General features: G+C 38.4%; 1 protein-coding gene across 1 annotated transcript; it reads right to left on the bottom strand.

Annotated features, from left to right (window-relative positions):
• Positions 1-11,240: 11,240 nt before the first annotated feature.
• Positions 11,241-12,199, bottom strand: LOC102755952 (olfactory receptor 2A12-like). The gene is given in 2 exon segments (XM_015566706.1): positions 11,241-11,689; positions 11,692-12,199. Coding segments are annotated over 2 exon segments (957 nt in total).
• Between the last annotated feature and the right edge of the window lie 1,469 nt (positions 12,200-13,668).

The raw sequence follows: 13,668 nt of genomic DNA, 5'->3' as shown, positions 1-13,668 counted from the left end.
TTACCCCCAAATTCCTCATTTTTTCACCAAGAACAAAGACATTAACAAATATAACCATAATATAATTATCAAAATCAGGAAATGTAATGTTGTGAATCATTAAACTACACTATTCTCTCTCTACTCCCCCATCCAGGACCCAATCCAAGATTACATATTATACTTAATGTCATTTATCTTTAGTTTCCTTTCATCTGAAATAGTCTGTCTTTGCCAATCATGACCACTGAATTTTGGAAGAATATAGAGAAGTTCTTTAGTAGGATGTTCCCCAAATTGAAATTGTATGAAGCTCCTCATTTTTATTCAGATTATTCACTTTCTGAAGGAAAAATAAGTATTCTTCATTGTATTCCATGAGTAAGTGCTTGATGTTCATTTATTCCATTATTGGTGATGCTAACTTTCATCACTTGGTGAAGATGGTGCCTCCCAAATATCTCCATTACAAAATCATTTTTTCACTGATGTAATTTCTGGAGCATCCATTAAAATTACTATAAAATATTCTGTTCTTCATGAAGCTTTCTAATTACTAATTTCAGTGCCTGTTGATTATCTTGCCTGGCTCAGTTATTAGTAATAATTATTGCACACATGGTGTTCTTACTCCATTATTGTTGCTATATTTATTGCTTTTCAATTTCCTTTTAAGGGAAGGCTCTATCATCTATCTACCTATCTATCAATTATCTATATTTCTTTATGCATCTGCATCTGTCATCTTTCTGTTAGTATGGACTCATGAATTTTTATCAAGGGATTGTAATTATTATTATTTATTCATGCTTAATTATTCTATATATAAACCCTCTAAGCTTGCCCTTTTGTCCTGTTAACATGTTTCCATAATTTTGAGTACTCCCTTATTTCTGATATGATGGTTTACAGTTTTCTTATACATTCCCCTCCTCAGCCTTAGACACAGCCATTTCTCCAAAGAGATATCTTTAGTAAAAAATCTTATTACTTCACTGAAGAGTCATATTTATAAAACAATATCTGTATTTTAATAATTTATACTTTTATCATGATTTCTGCCATATTTCTGATGTCCTCTTTTAAAAGAACAAGCATATAATTTGACAAGGAATACAAGTTGTTACTGGAATAACAAATTCTTATGTTTATAAAAATAAAACACAGCTTAACTGACTTCCCTTTAATGAAATCTAATCTATTTCTCTAAATTAACATTATTAGCATTGAAGAAAATGGTCTTAATTTTATATAGTAGTTTATTTTTAGGCAAAATATATAATTGTAACTAACTCATTAATCATCAAGGTTATATTATTCTTTTTTATTTATATTTAGAAAATTAGGCTCTTGAACATTTTAACTTTAGAGATGAAAGTTGTAAAAATATGGTTCATTGTGTGAATGAGGTGGTTCTTACCTGATGTGAGGGTTTGACAGCAACTTTCAAAAGCTTCTTAGAAAAACAGTATGAAACCCTATTGAAAACTAAAAAGATAATACTCTGAAAAAAGCCAAAAGTGATCATTGTTAATAATTTGTATATAGAGTTATACCTTTTTACTGTACATTCATTTTCATATACATCATGAATTTAAGTATATGCATATCAAACAGTGTTGCTAGTTTATCTACTTCTTTCATTTAGAAACACACCAGGAACTATTTCCCATGTCGAAATATTTCTCTGAAGCATGCTTTGAATAGCTGCACGCTATTGTATTTTTGTTTTTTTATTTTTTCATGAATCCTTATAGTAAATTCTGAGATTTGAAAGTGCTCAGTCAAATCAGTCATATAATGTATGTATCTCTCTATCTTCAGTCATCTAACAAAATCCCAGATGTATAAAGACAGCTCTGTCAGAAAGCATCCAGTGGAAGGATGTCTAACTTAAAAGCTATTTTTCCCTGAATCCTAAACTCACCTTCCTATGTGGTTGTCCCATTTGTATGGCTGTTCCTACCATGCTGGCTGCCAAAGGAGTGTTGATCCTCTTTTAATGCTCAGGTGAAAGCCTGCTTATTATCAACTTACTTTGGTTCATTCTTATCTCAGATTGATGCCAAATACTGAAAAATAAGAAAAATGATAAATGGAAATTAATACTCCACAAAGCTTAAGTACAACCTGACTTATAATGTGTGTAGCTATTTGGTTGCCAGGCTGAAAATCCCCCTTATTCTTATTCTAATTCTTATTCTTATTCTTATTCTTCCTGCTACCTGACCTATCTACCCTCTAATTTGAAGGAAATGGCACAATTTTACTAGTATGTGGCATTAGTTTGTGTTCTCTTATTCCCCAGGTTCCATATGGTTCCATGTGAAAGAAATTATCCTAATCCCACTAGACAAGTTTACATCCACATTATTATAAACAGAGATACAGATTTCTCATGTAGTGTCTAATCTAGTATTTTCTTCTCGATTTCAATTTCTGGCTTGAGAGGAACTCCTATTTTCTAAGTGAATGGCATCTGTATTTATATGACTCTTCACTAGATATTAATAAGAGGGGAAGGTTTTTGCCTATGCAGGAATTACAAGTTAGACAATATTTTTATATAAAGAATAACATATCACTTAAACATGTTGTATAAATAGAGAAGAAAATACCATGGGAGGCCTAAAACTCCACCTTCTTAGTAGAGTAAATAAAACACTTGAAGCTCAAATAACAAAAGGTTTGTGTGATCAGTATGAGCAGCTCCTCATCCTGGCAGTCCTGTAACTCCGAGTGTTTTCTTGATCTGTGGAGCTTTATTGCTCCAACTCTTGTCAGGAGTCTGAGCACTCAATCTATCCTCTTTTATGATAGGAAAGATCTATATATATATATTAGCTTGCTGCTGGGGTCTACCTGATGAGGACTGGGTGAAAAGGGCCATACACTCCCTGGAGCCCTCTCGTGGTCCCTCCCGTGGTCCCTCCTAGGCCCCGATCAAAACTTATACCTTACACTGTTTCAGCAAAGAAACGACTTGCTGAAACTCTTACTAGGATTTTCTTTTCCACTGAGAGAACTTTCCCTGGACATCACCACCATCATTAGGCGAAGTAATACCCAACATCATTAATCAGGCTATGTCAGAGCCTCACTCAGAGACAATGCCTGGATACACAGCCTCTCACTGAGATGCTGTGCTGGCTCTGCCCACCACCACGCAGGCACATCGGGAGGTCAAGGCGCCTGCCCACAGCAAAGTTGGCATAAGTTCCCTAAGATGAGGAAGGAAGAAATCTAGGTGCCTCTTATATCTACGGGCAAGGCACAATACGAGTCAGGGGGAAAGATCACCCACCAATGTCATTCCTGTCCACACAGCCAGGTGGTTTCTGTGGCTGTCCTGGGCTACCTGCACTGAAACCTACGTCCCAGCATGAATTCCCACTTCTGCACAAGGAGATGCTAGCACTGGGTTTCTCATGAGCATCTCTCTGACCTGGAATAAACCCCCAGAGCTGAGAGATGTACCTCTAAACTGGTGTGGTAACCTGCTGCCTCAGCAGCTTGTGGGGATTTAAATCCAGGTACAGGAGGATCCACAGGTCTTGGTGAAGGTTTCTCAGAGAAGCCCAGGAGCACAGCTTTTATTTTAGAATCAGATGAATTAAAAACATTTTTCAGTTTCTATTGAGAGTTCAAATTCCCAGAAGGATCATAAGATACCATACCTAGTTATCTTCTCTCTGAGGGAAAAAAGAAAATCTCTGAATTTTCTCTCTGGAGGAGAGCCGAGATTGGGTCTGATTGTCCTCAGAGGAAAAATACTAGGAAACAGGCAGGGTGGATACTAGCAGTGTACTGTTTCTACATAAACTTTCAGATATCTCAAGGGTTTTAAACCTGAGACAGGTACCACAAATTACAGTACCCAAACTCTTACCATTATTAGTTTTATGAATGCATGCTTCTCTACAATCCCCATGCATGTACACAAGAGGCTGGGACTTTTAGGTGGTTGAGACGTGGGTTCCCATGGAACTTGTTAGGGCAACCCTAAGAGAGAACAGTTCCCCCAAGCAGGACTATCTCTCACTGCAGTCAGGGTTGACAGGTACAAAGGAGGAAGGATTATAATATCCATAAGCAACAATGATTGAGTCCTTCTTATGTTTCAGAAAAGGTGCTAAATACCATATATTGACCACATAGTTCCATCTGATTATAATTTTCACTTTACAGATGTGGAGATCGAAGCTTGAGCACATGTTATGAATTCTTTGAGTGTGCTCCAGGGACCACTGAGAATCTCTGAGAACCTTTCAAAGGGTCTATGAGGTCAAAACTACTTTCACAATAACATGTAGACACTTTCTGCCTTTTCATCCTCACTCTCTCCTAGTGCACAGTGGAGCTCCAGAGCAATATGACATGAGCTGTTGCAACGGACAGAATGCAGAAGAAGAAAAGCCAGCTGTCCTCTGTTAAACCAGACACTGGAAAATTTTAGATAAAACTCCAGTCTTTGTACCTTCCCCACATCTCTTCTGGCCTTTTTGTTGTTGTTGTTATCTGCTTGGCTATTTATTTATTTATTAATAGGCTGGGTTATTTTAGTGGCGTGTATTGTCCCTTGCACTGTACTTCAGTGATAAGTGATAACACCAGAGGGTGCTGCTTCTCATGAAGGGAAACCTTGGGTACACCTACATTCATCCTGGGATGAGGGTGGTTTTGACAGGGTTCTCTTTGCCTAGTCACTGACCATGCCCAGCTGTTAAACTCCACACAAATTTGGGCTGATCAGTCTATTGTTTTCAGTAATGACCCAGGGCATATACCACAAAAGAGAAAGATCAAATCAAATTTGGGATCCACTGGTTAGTTAATATTTGAGATCCTTCTGACCCCTAGAGGGTGCCTCTCAGCTACTTCTTTCCCCAGCTCTTGCCTGCAAATTAGTCAGCCAACAGTTAGCCTGTATCTCCAATGGATCTATCAATCTCTTCCCAGCTGTCTTTCACCAGTAATTCTGGCTGTTTTTTGAGAGAGCCCTTAGGCTTGAATTTCTCCAATCTGTTGCAAATGAAGTCAGCTCCCTTAGGAGAGATTACCATCTATTTGAAGACTGGCTACTTTACCTCCAGTCAAATTCTCTGAGCCACTGTTTTTAGCTGGGTGTGGGGACCATGGCAAACTGCTCTCTGGGTGGTATTTCCATTGTAGGAACTGGGCTCTGAGCAAGGAGTGGGGGTGCGACCACCACATCAGAGTGGTTTTGTGCCCAAGGGAATGTCTCTGTCCTGGGAGTGGGGGCGGGACAGAAGAAGGGCTGTGATTTCTTGATCTCTCAAGACAGGAGCCCCATGGACCCTGTTAAGACATCATCTCAGAGAAATTGTTATCTCCCAATGGAGAAAGTGTGGTTGCCAAATAATCACTGCATATTCCTCACTTATATTTTTGACTTGGCAGTTTCGATATACCTCTCCTTAATTTTCTTTAGTTTGCCCTCCATTTCAAACATCTCCAGATTTCTGAGCCACATTTTTATTCCTTCATCCTGGGTTAAAAGCCCACAGTTAAAATGAAAAATGAACCCCTCTCCCCCCCTCTCTCTCTCTAAAGTCCTGCCCTTTCTAATTTCCTAAGTGTATCTTAGTTGAATTCTCTAAGAAATCTTACTTCTTAACCTGTGGTGGAAGGAACACTTCAAAATTAGAGCAATCATTTTAATCTACTGAAGAGCAGAAAAATATATTTAAGAGGAGGCAAATTGGAGTTCTTCTCTTAAAATAATGTTACTCTTCTTACTTCCTTATTATTCTCCAGCACACACTCTCTACTTCATTCAACTCCTACTCCCACTCCTGAAATTCCCATTCCTTGTTTATGTCAGTTTTATCCTTGTATCACCTATTTGACTTCAGACATAATGTCTATTCTCAAAGCACACACAGTGTCCTCTTCAGCCCTTTCAACCAAAATTGGACTCCCTTCTCCGGTAGACTAAATGCATTTATTAAAACACCTTTCAAGGTGGTGCTTAAATAATTTCTTTTTACTTTTAATACTCTTATAGTGTTCATCTTTCCTATATTTTACAAGCAAAACAAAATTATTATAAAAAAATAAATTTTACTTATCAATGCCCGAAGAGAGCTAAGGATAATAATTTGGTGCATGTTCATTCAGATATGCATAATTACCATTTTTATTTCTTTTGATGGGGACAATATGATATCATTTAAGACAGCTTATGGTGGATACAAAGAGATGTCATGAGTCATCTCTATTTTTTGTTTCTAATCTTTGAAACACTAGAGCAAAAACATTTACTCTCAAAAGCCTTAGACTTCTTATTAGTATTAATATTTATATTAATTACTATTTTATATTTTAGTAATAATAAATATTACAAAGCATACTTGGCTCTATCGTTGGTGATGGACCTTTAGGTATAAAAATGTTTACAGATCACAATTAGGTGCAATACCTTCAGCTGCACCTAAATATAGTTTTAATATTTTGCCATCTCTGAGACAGAAATTCCTCCTTCACAGGGCTTGAGTCTATTATTTTTTTTAAAGTCCACTTAGCACAAAGAATTTCAATGGGATAGTTGAGAAAGATAAAATAATATAAGCAATGATGAGAAATTAGAAGTGTTCGTGACTGTTTTCATCATAACTTGTAATGGCACACCTTTTCTAACTGTACGATGCTATTGTAGGATATGCTCCACCAAAACAAGGAAGTAAGCCAAAAAAGAAGAAGACATTACATGAATGAACTAAGGAGCCCAACTTAGGATACAGGCAGATGGAATTTCTAGAAAGTAACCAGTCTAGATAAAGAATGGAAATCTCCTGAGAAATGGATATATTATCTGAGATGACCAAGTGGGGCTGAAAGTACAGAAAGCTTTAGCAACAGGCACAAAGAATCCAAACCAGAAAATAGCAGGGAAATTAGTCACCTTCATTACTTGCAGCTATAAGTAGTAAATATAGACACTCTTCCAGCTTAGAAAGTCAGGTAAGAGAAAACATTGGCCTATTGTAGAGTTTCCTTGTCAAATATGTTGCCTCTGCTGGTCACAGCACCCTGTGGAATCCATTATGATTAAAGGCTCAATATCCCGGAGATTTCTGGATGGATAAATATATATATTTCAAGGCTAATAGGACAGATGGATGAATGATTTCACATTTGGTTAATGGAATCACACATATCTCTTTGCACTTAGAAAACGAAAAGTATAAACACATGATAAATATTTTTATATAAATTGGTTCATATTCATGCTATTTTAAGCACATTTTTAAAATATATTTTATTGATTTTACAGAAAGGAAGGGAGAGGGATAAAGAATTAGAAACATCAATGAAAGAGAAACATCAATCAGTTGCCTCCTGCACATCCCCTATGGGTTATGTGTCCGCAACCAAGGTACATGCCCTTGACCGGAATCAAACATAGGACCCTTCAGTCCTCAGGCCAGTGCTCTATCCACTGAGCCAAACTGGTTAGGGCTAAGCACATTTATTTTTAATGTACAGTGGGGCCTTGACTTACGAGTGTCCCGACTAAAGAGTTTTTCAAGATACGAGCCATCTCTCGGCCAATTTTTTGCTTTGAGTTGCGAGCTAAAATTCGGGTTACAAACCAGCTTCAGATACCCCACCACTAGTTGGCGCAGCGAACATCACAGTGAAAGCCACAACATCAGCCCAGCATCATGTGTCTCACTCGTTCACTGTTGATTTGACATATGAGTAATTTGAGTTACGAGCTCCATCACAGAACGAATTAAACTCGTAAGTCAAGGCCCCACTGTAATAGCAAGAAAACTATTTACTACATAACTAAAGAACATATTCTACGTCAGAGTCCTTTTTAAAAATGGTATAAGATGAGAGTCAAAACAATCTCCTTGATAAAAGAATAATGTTTCATTTTATCTAGAGGTTGTGTCCATTAGGTTTTTAAACACTAAGTCTTATCTTGAGAGAATATCAATTAGAACCCTAAAACTGAAGTATGAGGAAATTAAAACACTTCAATTTCTGACTTCTCAAGATTTAAGAAGGCTTGCTTCAGAACTTAAACGTTTTAGTAGATACTGTTATTTGTCTGTCCTGGTCCATTGCTCCCTTCCTTGCTGATCTAGCAATGCTGATTTTCTTCCCATATGATGAAGTAAAATTATCAGAGGATGTGGGCCTCACTTTGAGCCACAGGGTAGTAAACCACGATTGACCTAAGCCAAGCTCCAATTTCATCCTTTTTGTCAGTGACCAGTTTAGAGATAGTCATTTGGCCCAATTTTGGTCACTGGCAGAGAAGGGAAATCTGCTCAGAGAAAAGGCTTCTGGTGTTTCTCCTGTAACAGGGGAAAGATGAAAAAAAGAATTTCTTGTGCCTCTTTTTAAAATTAATTTTAAATATTACATTAGAACTAGGGGCCCAGTGCACGAAATTTGTGCATGGGGTGGGGGGTGTCCTCAGCCTGACCTGCACCCTCTCAAATCTGGGAGCCATCAGGGGATTTCCTACTGACAGCTTAGGCTTGCTCCCTGTGGTTCTCTGCTCCCTGCAGGGCCTGCCGGCTCCACACCTCAGTGACTGCCAAGCAGGCCATGCTAGGAGCTGCCTCCTACCTGCTGGCAGTCTCCATGGAGGTGATGAGGTTAATTTGCATACTCACTCTGATTGGCTGGTGAGTGTAGTGAAGGGACAGTTAATTTACATGTTTCTCTTTTATTATATGGGATGTTTTACCACAGAACATCTGAAAATGGTTCATCCATCATATGGTTAGGAAAAAATCTCTATTCTGCTTTTATTCTTAAAGTGTGTTTATTTTATAAAGTGATTTGGGTAACAAGATAAACTGGAGTGATGTGGTAGAAAGTCACCTAGTTGTGGCAAGTGGAACTCTGAAATATGCTGGTCTTGGAGGAGGGAATACTTGAGACCTAATAGATTAGAAGGTCTGGTAGAAGAGGATTTTATGTCTTGCCTTTTCACCATTTTTATGCTCTTTATTGAATAATACACATTCTTAATTTCAATTTAGTCAAATTTATCAATGTTTTCTTTTGTGACTAATAATTTTTAAAATCCTTCCCCTTTGTATCTTCTAAAACCTTTATAGTTTTGCCTCTGACAGTTGGGCCTTGAATACACTAGGACTTGTGTTTTCCACGAGTGAGTATGTATGTGGCTACTCAACTGTGCCAGCACCATTTCCAGCAAAGCCCTTCCTTGCCCTGCCACACCTCTCATCTAGCAAGTGGTCATGAAGACATGAATCTACTGCTATGCTTCGTATTCTGTTCATTTTGTTTGTTGGTCAATCCCTAGATGATTACCATACTTCCCTTGATTGGCACCTTATAGTACATCTTGTTATCTGGGGAATCAAATCCTTCCACCTTATATTTTATCTTTTTAATAGTGTTTGGGCTAGCCTTGGCCCTTTCAAGTTCTGCACAAACACACACATTCTGCTGGGTTGGAATTGTTGGAATTGTTGGATATTGTTGGAAATTCATTAAGATTACATTAAATATATCAATCAATTTGAGGAAACTGACTGTTTATAATATTATGTTTCCAAATTAAAAAATCTAGCATATCTCACATTGAATATCTTTGTACTTAGTTACCATGGTGACTCAATACATTTTTCTAATTGTCTCTTTGCAGTATTTTATACATCCTTTGTTACATTTACTCAGAAGAATTGAAAAATTAAGTCCTGCTGTTTATGGCTGCATTTTATAAATTTTCATTTTTATTTTTTTATTTTTTTATTTTTTTAAATTATGATACAGGGCTGGAGAGTCAACATGTTTTTGTTTTTTAAATATATTTTATTGGTTTTTTACAGAGAGGAAGGGAGAGAGATAGAGAGTTAGAAACATCAATGAGAGAGAAACATCGATCAGCTGCCTCCTGCACATCTCCCACTGGGGATGTGCCCGCAACCAAGGTACATGCCCTTGACTGGAATCAAACCTGGGACCTTTCAGTTCGCAGGCTGACACTCTATCCACTGAGCCAAACCGGTTTCGGCAAATTTTCATTTTTAATTATTTGTTATTGTTATGTGAAAATATAATCGATATTCATATTGATTTTGTAATAAACTACCTTGTTAAACTTCCTTACAATTACAATAATATATGTGTGCACATGCGCGTGCCTGTATTTCTTCTTTTTGTCTAACTATGTTGTTAGGATCTCTAGTAAATGTTGAAAACAAAGCAATGTTGTACATCTTTATCTCATTCTCCTTTTTCTTTTCTTTTCTTTTTTTTCTTGTTACTCCTCACCCAAGGATATTTTTCCATCGATTTTTAGAGATGAAGGGAGGAGGGGAGACAGAGAAAGAGAAATATCGATGTAATCAATTGATTGCCTCCTGCACCCGCCCTGACCGGGGCCAGGGCAGGGGATCAAGCCTGCAAGCAAGGTACACGCCCTTGACCAGAATCGAACCCAGGACCCTTCAGTCCACTGGCTGACGCTCTATCCACTGATCCAAACCAGCTAGGGCTTATCTCATTCTTTGTCTTAAAGGGAAGAATGTTAGCATTTCATCATTAAGTATGATGTCTGTTGTGTGGGTTGTTTTTTTTTTTTCTTGATACGTCCTCTTTAAAAATGCTTATTGTTATATTAGCATGTAAAGAGTGTTATCAGCCCTGACTGGTTTTGCTCAGTGGATAGAGCACTGGCCAGCCAACTGAAGGGTCCCAGGTTCAATTCCAGTTAAGCTGCAGGTTCCCCACCACCAATTGGGGTGTGTGTCTCTCTCACATCAATGTCTCTCTATCTCTATCTCTCCCCCTACCTTCCACTCTCTCTAAAAACCAATGGAAAAGTATCCTCGTGTGAAGATTAGCAACAACAAAAAAAGAGTCTTTCATAATTAAAGTTAATTTTTGTCAAAAACTTTCTTAGATCTTCTGACATGTATCCTTTAATTTGTTAATGTGACAAGTTATTTTCCTATTGTTTGTTTTTATGCTAAATAATTCTTGCATTTGGGGGCATAAAAACTTTATCAAAATGCGAAGTTATTTTATTTTACTAATACTTTAAAATATTTGCATCTATCTCATGAATAGGATTAGACTGTGATTTTCTGTTTCACACTTTATCTCAGGTTTGGTGTCAATGGCTTAATAGTAAGAGTATTCATTTTCTCATTTTATAAGAAGTCCAAAAACAAAGAGTTTTGGGTTGATTAAATTAAAAGACTCAAAAGGGCATTCAAGGTCCCAGAATCCTGAGGATGAGCTCACACACTCAGAATACTCCGAACCATCCCTCGCAGTGATCTCTTCTTCCCCAGCCTCCTCAGGGCTCCCTTCACCTCTGCGTTCCTCAGGCTGTAGATCAGGGGATTCAGCAAAGGGTTGAAAAGGCTGTAAAACAACGATAGAATCTTCCTTTGTTCTTGAGAGTGGCTGGATTTGGGGGCCAGGTACATGATGATGGCACTGCCAAAGAAGAGCCCGACCACGCAGAGGTGGGAGGAGCAGGTGGAGAAGGCCTTTCGGCGGCCCTCCTCAGACTGGATCCTCAGGATGGCAACGAGGATGCGTGTGTAGGACACCAGCACCAAGCTGAGGGGCCCCACTAAGACTAACACGGAGCCCACAAACAGGACAATCTGGTTGAGCCTAGTGTCACCACAGGCCAATTTGAATACTGACATGATTTGACAGAAAAAGTGGTTGATTTTTGTGGCCCACAAAAGGGCAGCCTCAGAATGAGAGTAATGTGGACTAGAGCCAAGAGGAAGCTGAATACCCAGGAAGCGGCAGCCAGGACTATGCACACTCTCCAGCTCATGATGACAGAGTAATGGAGGGGGTGGCAGATGGCCACGTAGCGATCATAGGACATCACCACCAGACTCATACACTCTGTGACAGCAAATGCCAAGTACAGGAAGGTCTGAAGAATGCATGGAGCAAAGGAGATGGTTTTCTTCTGCGTCACAAGATTTGCCAGCATCTTGGGAACAATGCTTGAGGCATAGGACATGTCAATGATGGCCAGGTTTGAGAGGAAGAAGTACATGGGGGTGTGCAGTCTGGAGTCCAGGCAGATGAGCCCCAGGATCACCCCGTTTCCCATCAGGGTGAGGCTGTAGAAGAGCAAAAAGAACCCAAAGAGGAAAATTTCAAGTTCTGGGTCAACCTGGAAGCCCAACAGGATAACTTCTGTGATCCATGTCTGGTTGCTCCCCATGTTCTTCTGATAGGTAAATACAATGCTGAACTTAGGACAGAAACTTCAGAGCTGAGAAGTAGAAAAGGAAAAAGATGATATGCTCATACAGAGAGAATTTATACCAGAAGCCACAAATCAGTAATTCATGGATTCAATACAGCCCACAGTCCTATAATGCTGATCTGCAAATGTGGCATTTGGAGATATTTTAAAACTTTAGATATTGACCAATATTAAAAATTTGGAGATTTCACATAAAAATTGGGGTCTTCTCATTCTTATACACCCAAAAAAAAAAAAAAAAAAAAAAAAAAAGAAAGGTGGGAACAGTTTCTCTCTCTGTCGCCCCCTTCCTCCAACTCTCTCTAAAAATCAATGGGGGAAAAATCACTATATAAGGATTAACAACAACAGAAAAAGTTCTCATATTAAAAAGTTTTCTGCCCTGATGGGTTTGGCTCAGTGGATACAGCGTTGGCCTGCGGACTCAAGGGTCCCAGGTTCGATTCTGATCGGGGGCATGTACCTTGGTTGCAGGCGCATCCCCAGTGGGGAGTGTGCAGGAGGCAGCTGATGGATGTTTCTCTCTCATCGATGTTTCTAACTCTCTATCCCTCTCCCTTCCTTTCTGTAGGAAATCAATAAAAATATATTTTAAAATAAAATAAAAGCTTTGATACTCCTTGGAAAGTATTGTAAGCAATAATCACCTGAATATAATGAAGAGACAGAGACAGGTCACTTACCACTAATCTCTATTTTCTCCCAGAAATTGAACCTTAGTGGCACTTAATTTTATCATTGCACTTACACTATTGGTTGTATATTTAGTTTTAAGTAAAGAGCTATGCTCAAGATGAGTTCTTTAGTTCTCCTCTACTTGAAACACATGAATATAACAGGTCAAAATATAAACTGCAAACCCGAATAGACAGCCAGAACTTAAAATGAGACAATTCTTCCACATACCAGAAATAAATCAGAAATATGATGACATGCTCTCAGGATGTAAGCAGAGAGTCATACCTGGAACTCAGCTTGGATGGAGGCGGGGTACCAATATGGTTCCTTGAAACTAAGCACTTGGGCTGAGGCCATAGAGGGAGGTATAGAACAGCTACTGGGCTGCTGGGTAAAATGACTATAAAGAAGTCAGTATGCTTGCTGCTCTCTCATTAACCCCTTCCCCGGCAGAAACGTGTATACTCGTTTTCACAAAATGTTCTTTTTCAGTCGTCGACGAGTATACTAAGAAAATATGGTAAAAAAAAACATGGTTTATAGGAAGACGAGTTACAAACTGTTTTCATAACCAGCATCAAAAATACTATATAGAACCAAAATAAAAAAATTAGTCTGAAAAAGAAACATTTTTAACAAAAAAATTGTTGGGGAAGGGGTTCACCAGAGACTGATACACTGTCATAGGACCTGATTCTACACTAGGGGGCGTGGAGCCAAGTGAGGAACAACAAAAACTCAAAATC

Source organism: Myotis davidii, unplaced genomic scaffold, assembly GCF_000327345.1.
Source record: "Myotis davidii unplaced genomic scaffold, ASM32734v1 scaffold22, whole genome shotgun sequence".
Lineage (NCBI taxonomy): Eukaryota > Metazoa > Chordata > Mammalia > Chiroptera > Vespertilionidae > Myotis > Myotis davidii.
The sequence above is the reverse complement of the archived record's forward strand: the minus strand, read 5'-3'. Positions and strand labels throughout refer to the sequence as shown.